Below are 21,995 nucleotides of genomic sequence, written 5' to 3' on the forward strand. Positions count from 1 at the left end.
AACGGTTTAGACTCTATACAGACAGCATCAAAGAAACCAAGAAATCTGCCAAATGAATATGCATATTAATAATCAAAACATGAAGGAAGGAAAGTAACAAAACATGTTGATCTTCATCTTCACTGTTGATCTTCATTTCCCTCTATTTTTGATTTGTGAAGATTGTCATAACATAATGCCTTGCCATCTAGCTATAACCAATCATGAATTATGACTTAATGCCGGACTACCAGAGATTCAAAGCAATGCAGAAGATGGTGAGGAAGAGATTACAAATAAGAATCAATAATTTCCTCTTGAAACAAACATCAACCAGTAACTATAACATGAAGCATAAGCAATCTCATACAGATAAGGAAATTGAGAACAATTCCTCTACAATGCGTTCCACAGTAATCTACAATCTTTCATCCTAGTTTTCATGCAAAGTTAAAAACAATGTTAAAAAGCACTACAATCCCAACTTCAATAAAACTAAATGCTCATAGTGGGGCAAATTGAAACACTGCATTCGATTTGTAAATTATTTTAAAACCATCTTCCATACTTCCTACTAAAACAAGTGCAATTACATTTTTGGAAGTCAACCTGGATCGGGAGCAGGAGAAGGATTTAGAGCATGAGGGGGAGCGAGAGACTGAGTGCATGGCGGGGTACTTCGATTTGTGATTGTCTTCTTGTGGGGAGGGAGACTTGGAGGCAGACATGGCACGCTCTGTTTCCATTCTCTGTGGGGGTCGGGGAGCGACTCTGGGACTTCTTGCTGACAGACTTCTCTTTGGAGTGGCTTCTGGATTCCTGCTCAGACCAGACTTTAGACTAGCTCTTGGAGCGAGACATAGGGGCGTCGGAGTGAGAACAGGACTTCCTGGTGCGAGAACGTGAGCGGGACTTGGAATGGGATTTGAGTGACTTGGAGAGGGGGGACTTCCCGGATCTAGAATGGGATTTCTGGTTGGACCTGGAGCGAGAGCGGTGTGTACTACGAGAGTGTGACCTGTGGAGAACAAACACACAAATTAAAACTAATTGTGTTACAATGACATTTCCTCTCTGGGATAAACTAAGTATTAATCTATGTAGATACTCCAGCCATGTGAAGTGGAGTTTTCTTACCGTAAGCGAGACCTGGAGTGGCTGCCAAAACTTCTGCTCCTGCTGCGAGAGTGACGTCTGCTATGAGACCTGGGAGATCAAACACATTGTAAGCCTGGATAACTAATCAGCTTTGGTACTAGAAAAACAGCAAATTAAACATATCACCCCTTCCACAGGAGGGCCATAAGGACCCAACGGCTGCCTTATGTGGTAGGCCCAGGACTATCCTGACCAGGAGCAGCTGCCAGAGTAGGAGCGTCGGTGGCAAGGCTCGTCCTCCACCAGGCAGATCTTCCTCCCGTCGATTTTGGTGCCATCCAGCATGTCCAGGGCCCTCATGTCCGAGCGGGAGCAGAACTCAATCACCCCCTCGTTGGGCCGCTCCTTATGAGCGTCGGCATATGTCACCTCAACCAGCCTGGCGCATGAAGTCCTGTCAATCAAAAATATATTGTATAAATTAATAACAGGCAAAAAAAAATGGTGCTTGAAACAAATAACTTGTTCTGACCCGTTTTCAGAGAAAGATGGAGACTTGACACACAGTGCTCACCTTTAGGTCCTGCCAGCTGCAGCGACTGGAGAGGCTGTCCAATATGTATCCCAGCCAGTGGGGCTTCGGCTGCTGTAACCACTACCGTCTTTAAAAGAACACGGACAAGACCGTCAGTCAGTATGGCACAGTGGGGGTGAAAACTCATGGGGTCTACTGGTCCTTGGACTTTTATTCCTATGTGGACCGATTTATTTTATTTCACCTTTATTTAATCAGGTACGTCAGTTGAGAACAAGTTCTCATTTACAACTGTGAACTGGCCAAGATAAAGCAAAGCACTGTGACAGAAACAACAACACAGAGTTACACATGGACTAAACAAGTGTACAGTCAATAACACAATAGAAAAAAAGAAAGTCTATATACAGTGTGTGCAAATGGCGTGAGGAGGTAAGGCAATAAATAGACCATTACAATTTAGCAAATTAACACTGGAGTGATAGATGAACAGATGATGGTGTGCAAGTAGAAATACTGGTGTGCTGAAAAGTAAATAAAAACAATATGGGGATGAGGTAGGTAGATTGGGTGGGCTATTTACAGATGGACTATGTACAGCTGCAGTGATCGGTTAGCTGCTCAGATAGCTGATGTTTAAAGTTAGTGAGAGAAATATAAGTCTCCAGCTTCAGCGATTTTTGCAATTCGTTTCAGTCATTGGCAGCAGAAAACTGGAAGGAAAGGTGGCTAAAGTAGGTGTTAGCTTTGGGGATGACCAGTGAGATATACCTGCTGGAGCGTGTGCTACGGGTGGGTGTTGTTATGGTGACCAGTGAGCTGAGATAAGGCGGAGCTTTACATAGCATAGACCAAAAGATGACCTAGAGCCAGTGGGTCTGGCGACGAATATGTAGCGAGGGCCAGCCGACGAGTGTACAGGTCGCAGTGGTGGGTGGTATATGGGGCTTTGGTGACAAAACATAGCAAACTGGATGCAGTCTGAGTAGAGTGTTGGAGGCTCAGTTGTAAATGACATCGCCGAAGTCGAGGATCAGTAGGATAGTCAGTTTTACGAGGGTATGTTTGGCGGCGTGAGTGAAGGAGGCTTTGTTGCGAAATAGGAAGCCAATTCTACATTTAATTTTGGATTGGAGATGCTTAATTTGAGTCTGGAAGGAGAGTTTACAGTCTAGCCAGACACCTAGGTATTTGTAGTTGTCCACATATTCTAAGTCAGAACCATCCAGAGTAGTGATGCTAGTCGGGCGGGCGGGTGCGGGCAGTGATTGGTTGAAGAGCATGCATTTAGTTTTACTAGTGTTTAAGAGCAGTTGGAGGCCACGGAAGGAGTGTTGTATGGCAAGTTCGTTTGGAGGTTAGTTAACACAGTGTCCAAAGAAGGGCCAGAAGTATACAGAATGGTGTCGTCTGCGTAGAGGTGGATCAGAGAATCACCCGCAGCAAGAGGGACATCGTTGATATATACAGAGAAAAGAGTCGGCCCGAGAATTGAACCCTGTGGTACCCCCATAGAGACTGCCAGAGGTCCGGACAACAGGCCACTAGCTCCCCAACACGATTGTACTAATGAGTGATGTGGTCTAACATTGCCTTGGTAGAGGTAGTAACACATTCAGCCAATGTCCATCTGAGCATCAAAGCAGTCACAGGGAATGGACAGCATTCCTGCTCAATGCATACAAGCTCAAGAAGAGAAATGCCTATTTCCTTGATTCAACCTCAATTTAACATTTATTTAGCTGTATAAAATACAAAAAAAGTAAACATCACATCAACCAAACAACAATACTAAAAAAGGGGGGTATCTACGACTACCAACTGATACCATATAAGCTGACAGAAATCTAACACTGTACAGATATCCTATGACTTACAATGGATGCAAACAGCTCTCTTGTTTAACAATCAGCTAACATAAGCCAACATGTTTTTTTGGCTTTAACCTTTTGTGATATTTCTTTTTTAAACAGAAAAACCAATGGGATTCCTCACCATCACCTTTGTCTATTGGCAAAAGGCTGCCGTCATCATGGCTTCCGGTAAGGTCAACCAAGAGGTCATACGTCAAAGGTCACACACACATTAAGGTGAAAGCCAAGGCAAAACGGGACAGGCAGTCATCTTAGCCTCAAGGGATACAAACTCATGCCCGCAGTAGCCTCTTTCAAATTGAAACATGAAGGACTTTGTTAATGTTGAAATCAAATGATATACTGAACATATTGCATCGTCATATATCCTTTAGTTTACATCATAGCTGGGCTGTTTACAATGCCATAAAGCAAAGCAACATAGCTGAAATGTAAACACCACATCTAACACCCCCAACCCAAACCGTATGTGTTCAACAACAGCATCAAATTGTGTTTTTCACAGGATAAAAGATCAGCAATGGCTTGAGAGGAAATTTCAGCAAACAAGACACTGCATACATACAAAACACTTTCTAATATTTAATGAAGCTGCAAGTAAGCATTTTGTTGGATGGATGGATAACATGCGTACCCGTACATACGACTAATACAACTTGAAACAATGTTGTGCTTGATTCAAATTTAATATAAGACTAGAGGTATTTTTTCAGTGGGCCTCCAAATTGCAAGCCACAGAGAATAATCTAGTATCATTGGAAGAGCTATCGAAGTGTTGTGGTCATGACTTTACTGCCCCCTGCTGGAACTCCCCGTCATCATACCTGAGAAAAAAAGTCTAATGTGATGGAGTACTCTTACTACCTCCAGCTCCGCCACTATAACCCCCACCACCACGGCCCCTGCGTGGACCACGAGCGTGCTCAATTATGACTCGTTCTCCGTCGGCGTCACGCGTGTCATCGAACTCCACAAAGCCGTACCTGCAACACTAGATCGTGCATGAGCGAGAAGACGGAGCAATGCTGACGACGGGTCAGTAGGTCTAATGTGTTGGCTAAATGTCAACAACAACAGCGGACAATCTAGCTACTACAGTCAGCAGTCGCCATTTCGCCCATGTTAGCTAGCTAACACCTTAACTTACTCATTCTTCAGATCAACCTCCAGTAACCACTAAAAAACATATGGATGTCTTCCTCACGAACATGACAACTCAATATGCCGACGTTCTTACGCGGCAATATTTGTAATAATATCCCCGAGTTTTTCAAGCTAATCGTAAAGTGTGCATTCAATTCTTCTTCTATGGTATTAAGGGGTCTGGAAATAAGTGTTAGAGGTGCATTCTGCCACCTACTGTACGGGTGGTAAACTATAGAAAACATACCCATTGTATGAAAGGGGCGAAAAAACGACATCACCCAAAATACAAAAATAGAGACATTCATAAACATTCCACTCCTTCAGTCACATTCCAATTCAAGACATCCCTACACAGGCTCAACCCAAAAAGCGTTCTGCTGCAAATTTTCTCCGATTGTTTCTTCTTATGTGCTGTGCAGTTTATGAACATTGCAATACATGTTACAAAGTCTACCTACCCTTTTCACGTGTAATATATCCAGGGGAGAACGACTACCCTCTCTCATTGAAGTCACGGAAGTTCAAGGCCGACCGTGGTACTGCATGCATTGTTAGCAGAAAACAGGTTCGCCCAAAATAGTGAATGGAAAAAATGTTTAGAGGACACTCGTGGTACCAGTTATACACCCGATGTATGTCTTTGAACCGATTATTTTAGAATTGCACACAGAAGAAGTTATAAGGATAATTTAGTTGCTAATGGCAGCCTGCATCACCCCGGACGGCCTTCAACTTGAGTTATGTATGCCATGTTCAAAACGACTGGAAACTCTGAAATCGGAAACTTCCGTCATCAGTGTGTTCAAGGCAACTGGGAACTTGGAAAAAAAAACTAGCTCTGAGTGGGGAAAAAACTCTGAATTCCAAGTCGGAAACGCTGGCATCTTTCTAGATCTCAGACTTTCCGGCCTTTTTTGAGTTCCCAGTTGTCTTGAAAGCAACATTTCTCAATGAGAGGAGGCAGCACAGAGCTAGCCTGGAACATCACTTCCTGGAGTAGCTCAAACTGCGCATGTTATTTCTCCATGAGACGCCATCTTAACTGACTTAATTTGGCTTCAATGTGCTATTAAGTTTTCACATAGGAATGAATGGTGTCACGTGATTGATGTCTATTCATAAATACCATCATTAAATATATCAGGATCCTCATTGCTGAGGAAAAAAAACAATCATTGGTGCAGTCTCAATTACCATTGCACCTTCAACGTCACTCGCTTCTTCCACTCTTCTCACCAGCTCCAAACAACCTCTGTCTCCTTCACACTAACAAGGCAATCCAGGGACTCAGGCGCATGCTCACCACCACAGTTGCAGCATATAACCTCAACTGGCATACGATATTCTCATGCACAAAAGCTCTTACAGGTTATCTCATAAAGCCTGACTCATCAAAAAACAATACTATGGACGAAGTGGGTTTCCTTACTCCATCCACTATACAGGTCAGTCAACGTTCACTAATCACTTCACCTCCTTCTTCAGGTATATCATCTGCATCCACTTCATGGCAACCCAAGAGATAACCTCTTTAAGAGGCGCCCTGCTATAAAAATCCATACACAAAACATTCCATATACAAAACATTCCATACGCAAAACATTCCATACCCAAAACATTCCATACGCAAAACATTCCATACCCAAAACATTCCATACCCAAAACATTCCATACCCAAAACATTCCATACCCAAAACATTCCATACCCAAAACATTCCATACCCAAAACATTCCATACACAAAACATTCCATACCCAAAACATTCCATACCCAAAACATTCCATACACAAAACATTCCATACACAAAACATTCCATATACAAAACATTCCATACGCAAAACATTCCATACACAAAACATTCCATACACAAAACATTCCATACACAAAACATTCCATACACAAAACATTCCATACACAAAACATTCCATATACAAAACATTCCATACGCAAAACATTCCATACGCAAAACATTCCATACACAAAACATTCCATATACAAAACATTCCATACCCAAAACATTCCATACCCAAAACATTCCATACACAAAACATTCCATACGCAAAACATTCCATACGCAAAACATTCCATACACAAAACATTCCATATACAAAACATTCCATACCCAAAACATTCCATACGCAAAACATTCCATATACAAAACATTCCATACCCAAAACATTCCATATACAAAACATTCCATACACAAAACATTCCATATACAAAACATTCCATACCCAAAACATTCCATATACAAAACATTCCATACCCAAAACATTCCATACGCAAAACATTCCATACGCAAAACATTCCATACCCAAAACATTCCATACCCAAAACATTCCATACACAAAACATTCCATACACAAAACATTCCATACACAAAACATTCCATACACAAAACATTCCATACACAAAACATTCCATACACAAAACATTCCATACACAAAACATTCCATACACAAAACATTCCATACACAAAACATTCCATACACAAAACATTCCATATACAAAACATTCCATACGCAAAACATTCCATACGCAAAACATTCCATACACAAAACATTCCATATACAAAACATTCCATACCCAAAACATTCCATACCCAAAACATTCCATACACAAAACATTCCATACGCAAAACATTCCATACGCAAAACATTCCATACACAAAACATTCCATATACAAAACATTCCATACCCAAAACATTCCATACGCAAAACATTCCATATACAAAACATTCCATACCCAAAACATTCCATATACAAAACATTCCATACACAAAACATTCCATATACAAAACATTCCATACCCAAAACATTCCATATACAAAACATTCCATACCCAAAACATTCCATACGCAAAACATTCCATACGCAAAACATTCCATACCCAAAACATTCCATACCCAAAACATTCCATACACAAAACATTCCATACACAAAACATTCCATACACAAAACATTCCATACACAAAACATTCCATACACAAAACATTCCATACACAAAACATTCCATACACAAAACATTCCATACACAAAACATTCCATACACAAAACATTCCATACACAAAACATTCCATAAAAAAATATTTGAGGCGCAAAGCGCACTTCTTCTGTTACCGCGAACACACAAAAAATATATACTTATCTATAGTATAAATAATACAGTTGACTTTCTCTCCAACTCTGCTTTTGAATGAGCACACCTCTGGAGCACACAGAAAACCATTTGGGACTCTTAATTCATGGAAAGGAAACTAAAAGAGGCCTTTAGAAGGAGCTGGTTGAACTCTGGGGAGTTGCAGAACCACCTCCGACAGAGAGGAAGCTGGCCTGGCGACTACATAAACAGGGACATAAGCCAGCAGCTCAGAGTGAACAGCACACATGAGATATGATATGAGTGTACCCAGGGGACAGAAAACAGTGAGAATGAACTCTTTAAGGAGACGAGGGAGACTCATTAAAGGATGACATTTATTTAATTCTTCATTTTCTTTACAGATATCTATATACACATCTGATTCTTCAGATAAACCAAACTAAGAGATTATTGGAAAGCATTGATTGCCCACATCCTCTGACACTTAACACCAAGCCGAAGGGGGTGAACCATAAAATAAATAACACACACACACACAATCTTATGGTTTCCATCGTTGACATGTAGTCTGGTCTCAGATCTGTTTGTGTGGCTTCTATAAGCCCTGTGAGGGCAGGAATAAAACAGGCTTGATGAAGGGACTCAGCATCAGGAAGGCATGTGCTTTTGGACGATGAGAGAGACTGACTGGAATACATAGATATGAACTATCATATAACATTTATACCTTTATCTTCAGCCCAGACGCACACACCAATTCAACTAACAATAGTTATAATCAATAATAATAATTTGTCCTCCAATGTTTACATATATACATATGCATCACACTCAGATAAACATTAATTGTATGATCAATTTCCCTTAAAAAATGAATGAAAAAAGCACAAATTTCATGCTCCTTCTCTTGGATACTATACAGACTGGCAGACCAATCTGTGGGCAGAATTAGTGTGCAAAAAAGTTTTTTCCTACAATACGTCATCTTTTCAGTCAGGCATATAACACGGCCACTGTCCCTCTTAACTTTGGTGTGATCACCAGAATGGGGTTTCTCAGCTCAATGAACTATAGGAACAGGAGTTTTTCCTAACTACATGAACTGACCAGGAACAACTACTGGCAGATGACATTTTGACCCTCAATCAGTGTTTGAGCATCAGTTCCTCAATCACTCGGTCCTGTAACAGTCGGCTCAGTAGCAGGGCTTCAGGGGCCCGTCACAGCAGCACAGAGTGGCTGGCTCTAACAGGCCTCTAACAACAGTAGCTACAGCTGCATACCTTCTCCACAGACACTGGGAACAGCAGAAAACCAGTCTCCCGTCAGGAGAAATGTACATTTCCAGGTTAGGGGTCAGGAGATAAAGGTCAGAGGTTATTGATGAGGGAAGGGTGAAGAGTATATGAAGAGTCAAAACATCAACTGTTTGTAATTGCTTTAAACTCCTGCAGATGATTCATGCAATGAAGGAATCTACTGATTGTTTACATACGGTATGCTTCTGTAGGATGGGTGAATGAATAACAGGTACAGAAGACATATGTCTCTGTTTATGTGAATGTAGTCAGGGTACTCAATGGCTATCTGAAGAGACTAGTGTCTATGGGAATAGCATCTATTTATGATATACACATATATCTGCACAACACCTCCCACACTAGCATGGTTACCCAGGTAGATGGAGATTATCTATTGTATATACGTCTATCTGCACACCTCCCACACTAGCATGGTTACCCAGGTAGATGGAGATGCAGGATTAAGTGAAAGTTAGCCGCCTGAGATAGAGGGGTTATTTCAGCGCTGGATAAATAAATTAGGATAGAGAGCTCAGGTCTTCTTCTGTTGCTTCCTTAGCTCAGCAGAGCAGTTCTATGAGAAACACTGGTGTACATCCCTGGGACTGATATGAGAGGAGTCTGAAGATGAAGACGAACATAGCTTTACCCCAGCATCTCAACCCTACTTCCCAACCCAAGCATACCCACCCGTCTCCTACCCTTCTAACCTACCCTCGACCCTGGACAGAAGGCATGCAGGGACAACCTGAGAGTTGATATCGTAAACATCAAGTAATGGAACATTCCAAATGATCCATCCACCATGGAGCGTTGTTTTGAATGGTAATGTCTGTTCTAGTCCCTCTGAATCTTTATGCAGGGGTGCTGGGGCAGATAGAGCAGGGTGAGACTCATGCCTTAGTAAATACATAAGTAAGTAAATAAGTAACACTTGCAGCAGCAGCAGTATAATCTTAAAAACATAATCAGACCAAACTGAGATTCAATGTAACATTAGGAGACCCATCAGGTCACATTGTCAGACCAAAATGAGATATCTGAGCCCAGAGGGTCCGTCAGTTCATCGTGTCTTTCACCTCCCAGGGAAACACTGATTATGTTCCAGAATCCTGCCCACTCGCCCTTTAATCAGTCCCCTTTTCCCTTTCCATGCTTTCTCAAGCCCTCCTCTCTTCTCAAGGGGGGTGAGGAGGAGGGATGGAGGGGGGCTGACCGTGTAATGAGGGGAGAATAGTAGTCTGTGAGCTTCAGTGGTCTCCTGTCTCTCCCTGGGTCAACAGAAGGGTGAGGGGTGAAGGGTCAGGGTGAGAGATTAGGGATGAGGGATCAAGGGTGAGGGATCAGGGTTTATGCTCGCATAGTGCCTTCTGCAATCTCTGTCGGTAAGCTGTGAATCTCTGCTCCACCAATCGCACACGCTCAGTCTCCTCCTTCTCCAGAATCACCAGGAAGTTCTGCAGCTCAGGAACTGAAAACGCATGCCACTGAGGAAGAGAGAGAGAGAAATAGAGAGAGAGAGAGAGAGAGAGAGAGAGAGAAAGAGAGAGAGAGAGAGAGATGTATTAGTGATATTAAAGAGAATGCTTTTAGGACACACAGTATGTGTGCATATGTGTATGTGTGTGTGTGTGTGTGTGTTTGTCTTACCTCCACCTCTCCGGTCTCATTCTCCTTGAGGACAAAGCTGAGCAGCTCAGGGTCTGGCCCTGCCACCAGTCTCAGACAGAGAGGACACTCCACAAGAGGAAGTTTCTGGAACAGATCTGCTTAGACACACAGCAAAGGAAAGACACATCAGGTTCCACGTCCAGGCTATTAGCATATTATCAGATATCTTCAGACCTACACTCAGTAGGACCAGAAAGTATATGTGTATATAACTCACCCTGTCCATCGCGGTATGTCTGTCTGTACAGGGCAAACTTGCGTGGGTTATCCAGCACCATAAACTTCTTCAGCAGGCCCTGTATGACCTCCCTGACTGTGGTAGTACTACTGATGTGGAGTTGCTTCACACAGTCACTGGGAAGGTAGAACGACGTCCGCTTGTCACTCAACCCCGCTCCCTCTCCCTCCTGGCCCTCTGACACCGTCATTGGTCGACCGCGTCTGTCTGGCTTGCCTGACAGTTCCTCTAATCCCGCACCCTCCACAGCAAGCACCGTGACTGGCCGACTCAGCCTGAGGTGGACCTTAATGAAGCCAGTGTACAAACCATCAGCAGCCTGAGTGCGAGAGAGAGTAAGAGAGAGTAAGATGCCTGTGTGTCAATTTTGGTAAAATCAGATTGAATACTTCCCACTAGTACCCATGTGTATATGTAACGTGTTGTAGCACTCACCAGTTTCATGCCATTCTCTGAGACGTTAGAGTTGTAGTCCTCTATCCTGGCACGCACCTCTTTCTCTGAGAGAGCCTTGGGTCCTCCCTCCTGTTCCTCTTTGACCTCATTCTGCTGAAACACACAGAGAGAGACAGACAAACGGCTGTGTGAGAAACAGGAACTGCAGTACAGGGGGAAGTTGAGAAAGAGAGCAGTCATTTTGACTTAGACCCGAGGACACCTTGACTTCCTCTCGGATGGTTTCATGACGATTCCCCTCATTCGGCTGCTATCACTCTAAACAGCAGAGGGTGCTAACTTTCAGAAACACACTGACACAGGAGTTTCCACTCACTCTCAAGCACACACACACACACACACACACACACACACACACACACACACACACACACACACACACACACACACACACACACACACAACTGGCTTCTGGACATTGCCTATTGGGCTATAACATTTATAGAATGTTGCGTGACTCTTCATTTTTGTCTCCCTCTCCCCTCCTCCCTCCCATTCTCTTCCTTGCCCTACTCCTCTTTCCTCACATCCTCCTGCCCTCCTCCCCCAAGCCATCCTCTTCCTCCCCTCCTCATCCTCCCTCCCCACAACCTGTCCTCCATCCCTCCTCCTCCTCTCCCTCCCCTCCCCCTTCTCCTCCATTCTTCTCCACCCATCCATTCATCCTCCCTCCCCCTTCCCTACACCTGTCCTCCCTCCCTCCCTCCCTCCCTCCCTCCCTCCCTCCCTCCCTCCCTCCCCCCCTCCCCTCCCCCTTCTCCTCCATTCTTCTCCACCCATCCATTCATCCTCCCTCCCCCTTCCCTACACCTGTCCTCCCTCCCTCCCTCCCCTCCCCCTTCTCCTCCATTCTTCTCCACCCATCCATTCATCCTCCCTCCCCCTTCCCTACACCTGTCCTCCCTCCCTCCCTCCCTCCCTCCCCTCCCCCTTCTCCTCCATTATTCTCCACCCATCCATTCATCCTCCCTCCCCCTTCCCTACACCTGTCCTCCCTCCCTCCCTCCCTCCCTCCCCTCCCCCTTCTCCTCCATTCTTCTCCACCCATCCATTCATCCTCCCTCCCCCTTCCCTACACCTGTCCTCCCTCCCTCCCTCCCTCCCCTCCCCCTTCTCCTCCATTTGTTCTCCCTTCCCCCATCCTCCTCCTCCCTTCCATCCGCCCATCCTCTCCTCTTTTCCTTCCTCCACCCATCCTCTCCTCTTCTCCTCCCTCCACCCATCCAATCTCCAATCTCTCCCACTGCTAGAGCCACAGAAAAGCACAAACCTCCACCTCCCCCATGCAGTGTGACTGTAGGACTCATCTTGAGACTCGCTCATGAGGTTGGGGGAGAGAAGGGAGAATGGGGGAGAGAAGGAGAGATGAGGAGGGAAGAGTGGAGGCATGGTTGCTGAGCAACACAGAGTTTGACTGGGTTATTTCTAGATGCATCCTCTGATGCTGTTTGGCTTCTTCTCCTCCTTTTCACTCTATTCTTCTGGGACTTCGGTTGTGTGTGTGTGAGTGAGTGAGTGAGTGAGTGAGTGAGTGAGTGAGTGAGTGAGTGAGTGAGTGAGTGAGAGAGAGAGAGAGAAAAGGGGGGAAGACCGAGAGAAAAAGAGATGGATCGAGAATGATACATTTATGTATGGGAGTCCTCAGGGCGTGAGGGGAGTGTGTCTGCTTCATTCAGTACAGTCGTCTTGTCCATTGTGTGTGTGCAGCATATCTTTGCTTGCATAAGCAGAGACAGGGAGCAGGATCAGTCTGAACAGGATGTTGTCTCTCATTTCTTCACTCTGCTCCTCTCCTCCATGAATATGAATAAGGACATCTTCTTGGGTGAAGAGTTATGTTTGTTGTGTGTTCAGTGTGTGTGCGGCACCTTTCCATGGCAGGGTCTAATGTGTGTGTGTTCATCTTGACATAAGAGTTAGAGTTAATGAAGTGAGAATGCAGAGGGAGTTTGGGCAAACTGGTCTAAATGTCAGAAACTGATTCTTTCTAAAGGACCACGAGACTAAACACCACTTTAACACAAAGACAGTTTACAGTTGAGTCATTTAGCAGACGCTGTTATCCAGAGTGACTTACAGGAGCCTTGCTCAATGACACGTCAACAGATCTTTAACCTATTCAGGTCGGGGACTCAAACCAGCAACCCTTCAATTACTAGTCCAATGTTCTTAAACCGCTAGACTACCTGGTGCCCCCAAATACCTTGAAACAGCATGAAAATCCCTGTGACACAGAAGCTAGAGGATTGGCACAGCATTATTACTGTATTATGTGCAACACAATGTCTGCAGATAGTGTGCATATTCCTATAGCTTGCTATTTGGCATAGAGAAGCACGTTGAAGACGCACACCTGCCTCACACATAGGCCTATATCTGTCTGAATACAGATGTGCTTGGAGGAATGTGTGTGGTGGATTCAAGGGTCACCATTGAAAAATCCTCCTTCACTACTTCTTAGTTCTGGAAAACAATCAAATCTCTCAGGAATTCCTGTGTTTGTGTCTTAATGTTTGCTAGCAGCTAAATATAGTGCCCTCCCTCCCCTTTGTGTATTCCTATAGAATAGAGAGTGACAATGGAGTAGTAGAATAATACTGACCCTTCACCCTTGCCGGTCCAAGGCCCACCACACCCACACAGAGCTCAGGGACAGAGAAAGGGAACCAGGAGAGGAGACCCACAACCAGACCCACAGGGCTCCCAGGAACATCCACAGTGCACATGACATGGCTCACACATGAGATGTTGCTGTTGTTCTCACATTGACAGGATCAGACAGGGAAGGTCATGTGATCACTCAGGGGGATGTCACAGCGGGCGGAGGAGCAGATGCTCTCAGCCTTTGACACACACGCAAGTGGACGTTTCTCAACTAAGTTGAGAAAAAGAACAGTAATTTTGACTTAGACCCGAGGACACCTTGACTTCCTCTCGGATGGTTTCATGATGTTTCCCCTCATTCGGCTGCTATCACTCTAAACAGCAGAGGATGCTAACTCAGAAACACACTGACACAGGAGTACACACACACACACACACACACACACACACACACACACACACACACACACACACACACACACACACACACACACACACACACACACACACACACTCCATGGCCTGTCCTGTTTTGCCTGGACAACTGTCTGACCTTAACTGTCTGAGCCGGATGGTGGTTTAGCTTTACAAGAGGTACAGAGGAGACCTCTAAACACATACTTCCAGACACAGCACAGACCAGTAGATTACACTTCACACAGCTAGGGAACATTCTAGTGTCATCTGAGGCTGCAGTGTCGCCCCAGAAACACCACGAACAGATTCAGGCCTCTAACTGTAGCCTCTGCACCACACACATTCAACCTTTTCTCAACTTTCCCCACAACCGTAATAATGTAAGTGAAGTGATACAGAAAGTTCCAGCACTTCAGGGTCATAGAAGGGCATCAGAAAAGAGAACATTCTGAAATAGACAGACCTTTAAGTATCTGTGAGCACGTGTCACGATACTTGACTACCTAACTCTAACCCGAGCTGCACTTTCTTCTCAGACTGCGTCTCAGAAACGTCAGTTCGACAAGTCATCTTTACCGTAGCAACAACAAATTCCTCTTGCGGTATGATGGCGGTTTACCAAACCATTGATCCCTGTGCAGACTGCTGCGGTAGAGGAAGCACACAGGAGAGGAGACACACTTAGCTCCCCATCTCACTGATAGCCAAATTAACTACTGTAGATGAGCTGTCACAGCTGAGATAACAATGAGCAGTGAAGATTACATTAGAGAGGGAGGGAGGGAGGGATGGATGGAGAAAGATTGGGAGATGAGAGTGGTGTGAAGAGACAGGCACAACTCCGTGTGGAAGCTATAACCCATGCCTCATTTCCTCTTTTCCAGAAGGCAGATACCATAGAACGTGGTTTTTGTGTGTGTGTGTTTGTATTTCGTGGTGCATGCTTCTGGTTTCATACTTTCATCCAGTGTCATATCTGCACCCTCATCCCACTCTCTTCTCCTGTGATTAGAAAGCGCCAGGCACAAATATACACACACACAGTCTCTCTCTCTGTGTCTCTCCTTGCTTTACACCCAAACAGACGCCCCACAAGTCCTCGACTGGCAGCTTAATTAAATAGTACCCGCAAAACACCAGTCTCAACGTCAACAGTGAAGAGGCGACTCCGGGATGCTGGCCTTCTAGGCAGAGTTGTAAAGAAAAAGCCATATCCCAGACTGACCAATAAAAATAAAAGATTAAGATGGGCAAAAGAACACAGACACTGGACAGAGGAACTCTGCCTAGAAGGCCAGCATCCCGGAGTCGCCTCTTCACTGTTGACGTTAAGACTGGTGTTTTTCTGGCCATTTTGAGCCTGTAATCAAACCCACAAATGCTGATGCTCCAGATACTCAACTAGTCTAAAGAAGGCCAGTTTTATTGCTTCTTTAATCAGAACAACAGTTTTCAGCTGTGCTAATATAATTGCAAAAGGGTTTTCTAATGATCAATTAGCCTTTTAAAATGATAAACTTGGATTAGCTAACACAACGTGCCCTTGGAACACAGGAGTGATGGTTGCTGATAATGGGCCTCTGTACGCCTATGTAGATAACCCATAATAAATCTGCTGTTTCCAGCTACAATAGTCATTTACAACATTAACAATGTCAACACTGTATTTCTGATCAATTTGATGTTATTTAATGGACCAAAAAATGGATTTTCTTTAAAAAAACAAGGACATTTGAACCCTAGTGTATATATGTTTAAAAATAATCTAATGTCTGAGGAATAACAGTAGGACTGGGAGTAGGAGGAAAACGGCCCTAGATCCTGACGTAGGGTTTCCCAATTTATGGTCAGGGTTTGGATAGCTGATTCCAGGTATGTGGCGCCATTGTAGACAACAGGAAGAGTAAAGTGACACACACAGGGGAGGACTGCCCATCTGGCATTTCGGGCAAATGTCAGATGGGAATGTCAATTTTTAGCCCAGTGGGCCTGTCTAACTTGGGCTTTTAGCGCAAAATTATCCTTAGCTGGCTAATAACGGGGGCCTGGTGTGTTAAAAATGCCAGGGATGATTTTCAGTCCCAGTCCGCCCCTGCAACACAAACATTAGTGGATTATGTCAGAGAGTACAGGAAGACTGTGGTTTTCGTATATATTTGCGTGCCTGTTTTTCATTTTCAATCGCTAGTGGGTGACAGGGTGGTTTTCCTGTACAGGGCGACTGCTTCTACAGAAGTACTAGAGCATGACAATCATTCTTGCAGTATATGGGGAATTGGTACCTTTCAGTCATAGTTTAAGACTGGGTCCTTTGTCTCCACCCTGGCAACCCAAACTACACAAACAGACAAACACGGGCCGGGTCTGAATTATTTTGTGACTGTGATCTTTCCAAACCAGAGAGCAGAGGCACCGCAGGTATTAAGATAACACTGACAAAGGCCTCTGTGTAGGTGTCTGTGTAAGTGTCTGTGTAAGTGTCTGTGTAAATGTCTGTGTAAATGTCTGTGTAAGTGTCTGTGTAAGTGTCTGTGTAAGTGTCTGTGTAAGTGTCTGTGTAAGTGTCTGTGTAAGTGTCTGTGTAAATGTCTGTGTAAGTGTCTGTGTAAATGTCTGTGTAAGTGTCTGTGTAAGTGTCTGTGTAAATGTCTGTGTAAGTCTCTGTGTAAGTGTCTGTGTAAATGTCTGTGTAACTGTATGATTGATTCTAAAACAACAGAATCTCTATGCCCTCTGTTCTAATTAGCAACACTTTCCTCCATACGCTGCAATATGTGTGTGTGTAGGTGTATGTGTGTGTGTGTGCATGTACGAGTGTGTACAGTATGAGAGAGAAGGAAATGCAGTCCATTAAAAGCCTTGAGAACAGTCTCCCAGTGGGTGTGTGAGAGTAGAGTGTGGAGGCGTTTTCTGCACTAACATGTTGAACCCAGTGCCATTTATTTAAAGCCATGGCTCTGGTAGTACCTACTATTCTGTAAATCTGCAGCTACACAGTTACAGTCCTATGTTATACTACTGATTACTATTCATATCAACAAACAAACAAGCCTCAAACATTCCCCTCTCTGGCAGAAGACGGCACCGCCGCTGTGTAAAAATTAAAGTGTGTATATGTGTGTCGTGTGGAGTTCTAACTCAAAGCAGAATCAGTGAGATCCGCTGTTGCTACGGTTACCTTGTCCAGCTGAACTATTCTAAGGGAAAAGAAAGGGAAAGAGAGAGAGAGAGAGAGAGAGAGCCCTTAAGAAAATCTCACAATCAAGGACAGGTGTGTGACTATGTAACTAACTATCCTGTTACTAAGGAAACAACGACAACAGCTGATGGAACCATTAACATATTGCTCCTACACAGCCCTTTCAGATCTAAGTCATGAAAAACTGTCCTAGAAGGTCTCGCTCCTACAAGGCTGCATGGATAGCTGAATGATTATATGGCAGAAGAATCTCTATCACATATGTAACCGGTGTGAAATGGCTAGCTAGTTAGCGGGGTGCACGCTCGTAGCGTTTCAATCGGTGACGTCACTCGCTCTGAGACCGTGAAGTAGTTGTTGCCCTTGCAGAGGGCCGTGGCTTTTGTGGAGCGATAGGTAACGAAGCTTCGTGGGAGATAGTTGTTGATGTGTACAGAAGGCCCCTGGTTCGAGCCCAGGTAGGGGCAAGGAGATGGATGGCAGCAATACTGTTACACATATGCAAGCATGCATGTACACACACACACACACACACACACACACACACAGTAAAACAGGCGTGAGGTGTGTCTTCAAGGGTCCACCCGAATACCGAGACACGATCCGGGACCCGAGTGGGTCTGGATCCAGAATTCTAAATAATGTCTGAGTTGGATCTGATATGATTGTCTCGGGTATGTTAAATTTTAACTGACTTATCTGGAAGGGACCGTACAGATCCGAACATGACTGCTGCAGTAGACAGCTTATCATTTATACTACTGCTCTTGCTTTTCACGAGAGTGGAGCTTGTTGTTGTTGTTGGCCAATCATCAAAGCGGCAATAGGCTACAGCCATATTGCCTTGTTCCTTGTGTGGCAAAAGATAGGACATATCTAATCAATGGAAGATGCAATTAAAAAAGATGGAATTAAAGTTAAAGGATAGACTACAACGACCAAGAGCCAACAGGTAGGCTGCTACATATTCTGAATGGAGTTGTTGTGGTTTGTAACTGTAGGATAGAAAGCACATGCACTGCAACCTCAGTTAGCCTAGCTAGCTAACATTTGATGTAGTCAAGACAGGTACTACGTAATCATATTTGATGATAAATAACCTCGCTAGTTGTCCTCAGGTCCGTTCAGAACGGGTCTCTATATTTCCCAAAAATATTTATGCAAAGCCCCAGGCTCATTTTGAACTTTTTGGACCTGTGAAGAACTCTAGTGCCTACTTCCTCTTAGCTCAACGCTTCTCCTTTTTCAGCTGAATATTGTTGACATCAAAACTGACACAACCCCTCCCTCCATCTCTTTATCTGTGTCGTACCTTAACCAGCTTTGGGGGCTGGCGGAAGAAGGTGGTCTTTGCGGTGAAGAAGGTGAAGTCTTCGCCCTCCTCGTCCAGACTGCAGTAGCCGCTGCTCACGCTGTTGCTGCCAGTCATTTAGGAGTTAAATACGAGCCCTCGGCTGCCTATAGACACCCAGCAGAGCCGCAGGAGGAATTCTGATTGTTCCCAAGGAGGGGATTCTCTGTTTGTAGAGGCATTCAGTAACACACACTGTTCACAATGCTCAGTCCTAGAGCTCTTCACTTCCACTCTATATCCACAGCCAGTCCCTTGGTAGCTCAATATACGGACACACACCACTAAAGCTCACAGTCCAAGTATTGCTCAGTTCTCTCAATACAAGCATCCACTGCCGGTCGTTCACAGTCCTGTGTCTGTAGCTATCCAGATAGGCTTGGACTACAGGATCAGGGGTGAAGAGAGAGGGGAGGTGAGGAGAGGGGAGGTCGGCTTAGATTTGGGTCCGTACAGCGTTCCACCAGAGAGGCTTCAGGAAATCGGAGAGCGCAAGTAGAGCTGTGTCACTTCCTCCTGTCATGTGTGCTCTGACACCGGTATCACACACACATGCCGGTGTCACAGAGTCAGAGTATCAAAGCTTAGCCTCTAATTACAGCACTGCTCACCTGAGAATGCCTCACAGACACACACACACACACACACTTCTTCCTCAACCCCCTCCTACCCTACCGCCGTGTGTACTGAACAGCTGATAAGAGCCGTGAAAGGGTGCACACACACAAATTACTCTAGCAGGCTACTGCTGCTTAGCCATACAGGCACACGCTCACACATCAATTACTCTGACAGGCTCTCTCTCACACACACAAACACACTCCGGTAGCTGTAGTTCAGGTCAGTGGCTCCAGGGCAGGCTGCAGTGTCCCTGTGCTGCAGTGTCCCTCTGCTGCAGTGTCCCTGTGCTGCAGTGTCCCTGTGCTGCAGTGTCCCTGTGCTGCAGTGTCCATGTGCTGCAGTGTCCCTGGTTCTTGGGAAGAAACCTTGGTGGCTGCAGGCATCTGACGTTTGCAAGTTCATCTGCAGCCACACACAGATAAGCTTGTGAACAAGAAGACCTTACTCTTCTCCTCTCTGTTTCACAGAGACAGGCAGAAAAGCTGTAGATCTCTCTCTCTCTCTGCCGAGCTACACAAACACCCTTTCCTCTCATCCCCTCCTCTATTCATTCTGCAAGCAACGGCACCCTGCTCAGCCCAGCCACTTCCTCTAATAGAGAGAGACACCATTGTAAATTCCATCTATATTTATGTTTATTTATTTTCCCTTTTGTACTTTTCCCTTTTGTACTTTAGAGAGACAGGGAGAGAGGGAGAGAGACAGGGAGAGAGAGAGAGTGAGAGACACAGGGAGAGAGAGAGTGAGAGACACAGGGAGAGAGAGAGTGAGAGACACAGGGAGAGAGAGAGTGAGAGACACAGGGAGAGAGAGAGTGAGAGACACAGGGAGAGAGAGAGTGAGAGACACAGGGAGAGAGAGAGTGAGAGACACAGGGAGAGAGAGAGTGAGAGACACAGGGAGAGAGAGAGTGAGAGACACATGGAGAGAGAGAGTGAGAGAGACAGGGAGAGAGAGAGTGAGAGAGACAGGGAGAGAGAGAGTGAGAGAGACAGGGAGAGAGAGACAGAGAGACAGAGAGAGAGAGATAGAGTGAGAGAGACAGGGAGAGAGACAGGGAGAGAGTGAGAGAGACAGAGAGACAGGGAGAGAGACAGGGAGAGAGGGAGAGAGAGACACAGGGAGAGAGAGAGTGAGAGACACAGGGAGAGAGAGAGTGAGAGACACAGGGAGAGAGAGAGTGAGAGACACAGGGAGAGAGACAGTGAGAGAGACAGGGAGAGAGTGAGAGAAACAGGAAGAGAGTGAGAGAGACAGACAGGGAGAGAGTGCGAGAGAGAGAGCGAGAGAGTGCGAGAGAGAGAGCGAGAGAGAGAGAGAGAGTGAGAGAGAGCGAGCGAGAGAGTGAGAGAGAGAGAGTGAGAGAGCGAGAGAGTGAGAGAGAGAGAGCGAGAGAGAGAGAGAGAGTGAGAGAGAGCGAGAGAGAGAGAGCGAGAGAGTGAGAGAGAGAGAGTGAGACAGGGAGTGAGTGAGAGAGACAGGAAGAGAGAGAGTGAGAGAGACAGGAAGAGAGAGAGTGAGAGAAAGAGAGACAGGGAGAGAGAGAGAGAGAGACACAGGGAGAGAGAGAGTGAGAGACACAGGGAGAGAGAGAGTGAGAGACACAGGGAGAGAGAGAGTGAGAGACACAGGGAGAGAGAGAGTGAGAGAGACATGGAGAGAGAGAGTGAGAGAGACAGGGAGAGAGAGAGTGAGAGAGACAGGGAGAGAGAGAGAGAGAGAGAGACAGAGAGAGAGAGATAGAGTGAGAGAGACAGGGAGAGAGACAGGGAGAGAGTGAGAGAGACAGAGAGACAGGGAGAGAGACAGGGAGAGAGGGAGAGAGAGACACAGGGAGAGAGAGAGTGAGAGACACAGGGAGAGAGAGAGTGAGAGACACAGGGAGAGAGAGAGTGAGAGACACAGGGAGAGAGACAGTGAGAGAGACAGGGAGAGAGTGAGAGAAACAGGAAGAGAGTGAGAGAGACAGACAGGGAGAGAGTGCGAGAGAGAGAGCGAGAGAGTGCGAGAGAGAGAGCGAGAGAGAGAGAGCGAGAGAGCGAGAGAGTGAGAGAGAGAGAGCGAGAGAGAGAGAGAGAGTGAGAGAGAGCGAGAGAGAGAGAGCGAGAGAGTGAGAGAGAGAGAGTGAGACAGGGAGTGAGTGAGAGAGACAGGAAGAGAGAGAGTGAGAGAGACAGGAAGAGAGAGAGTGAGAGAAAGAGAGACAGGGAGAGAGAGAGAGAGAGAGAGAGAGACAGGGAGAGAGTGAGAGAAACAGGAAGAGAGAGAGTGAGAGAGACAGGAAGAGAGAGAGTGAGAGAGAGAGAGAGAGACAGGGAGAGAGAGAGAGACAGGGAGAGAGTGAGAGAAACAGGAAGAGAGTGAGAGAGACAGGCAGGGAGAGAGTGAGAGAGAGAGCGAGA

The 21,995-nt window shown here is 45.4% G+C and overlaps 1 protein-coding gene and 1 pseudogene across 3 annotated transcripts in view; both read right to left on the reverse strand.

The window, feature by feature from the left end:
* Positions 1 to 303: 303 nt before the first annotated feature.
* Positions 304 to 6,141, reverse strand: LOC139369489 (serine/arginine-rich splicing factor 6-like; annotated as a pseudogene).
* A 1,946-nt stretch (positions 6,142 to 8,087) lies between these two features.
* The window catches only part of LOC139371301 (ras association domain-containing protein 5-like), a 52,137-nt gene continuing 38,229 nt past the window's right edge, over positions 8,088 to 21,995 (reverse strand). The window contains exons 3-7 of one of the 3 annotated variants that reach the window (XR_011627220.1): positions 11,381 to 11,494; positions 10,925 to 11,264; positions 10,687 to 10,802; positions 9,455 to 10,523; positions 8,088 to 9,387 (exon numbers count right to left, since the gene is read on the reverse strand). Coding sequence is in view for 2 of the 3 variants with exons in the window: in XM_071111610.1 (XP_070967711.1) it covers positions 10,380 to 10,523; positions 10,687 to 10,802; positions 10,925 to 11,264; positions 11,381 to 11,494 (714 nt within the window). In the remaining variant the exon portion in view is untranslated. Of the gene's footprint in view, positions 10,524 to 10,686; positions 10,803 to 10,924; positions 11,265 to 11,380; positions 11,495 to 21,995 lie in introns of all 3 variants that reach the window. The other 2 variants (XM_071111612.1, XM_071111610.1) reach the window with 2 other exon arrangements.

Source organism: Oncorhynchus clarkii, chromosome 17, assembly GCF_045791955.1.
Source record: "Oncorhynchus clarkii lewisi isolate Uvic-CL-2024 chromosome 17, UVic_Ocla_1.0, whole genome shotgun sequence".
NCBI classification, from domain to species: Eukaryota; Metazoa; Chordata; class Actinopteri; order Salmoniformes; family Salmonidae; genus Oncorhynchus; species Oncorhynchus clarkii.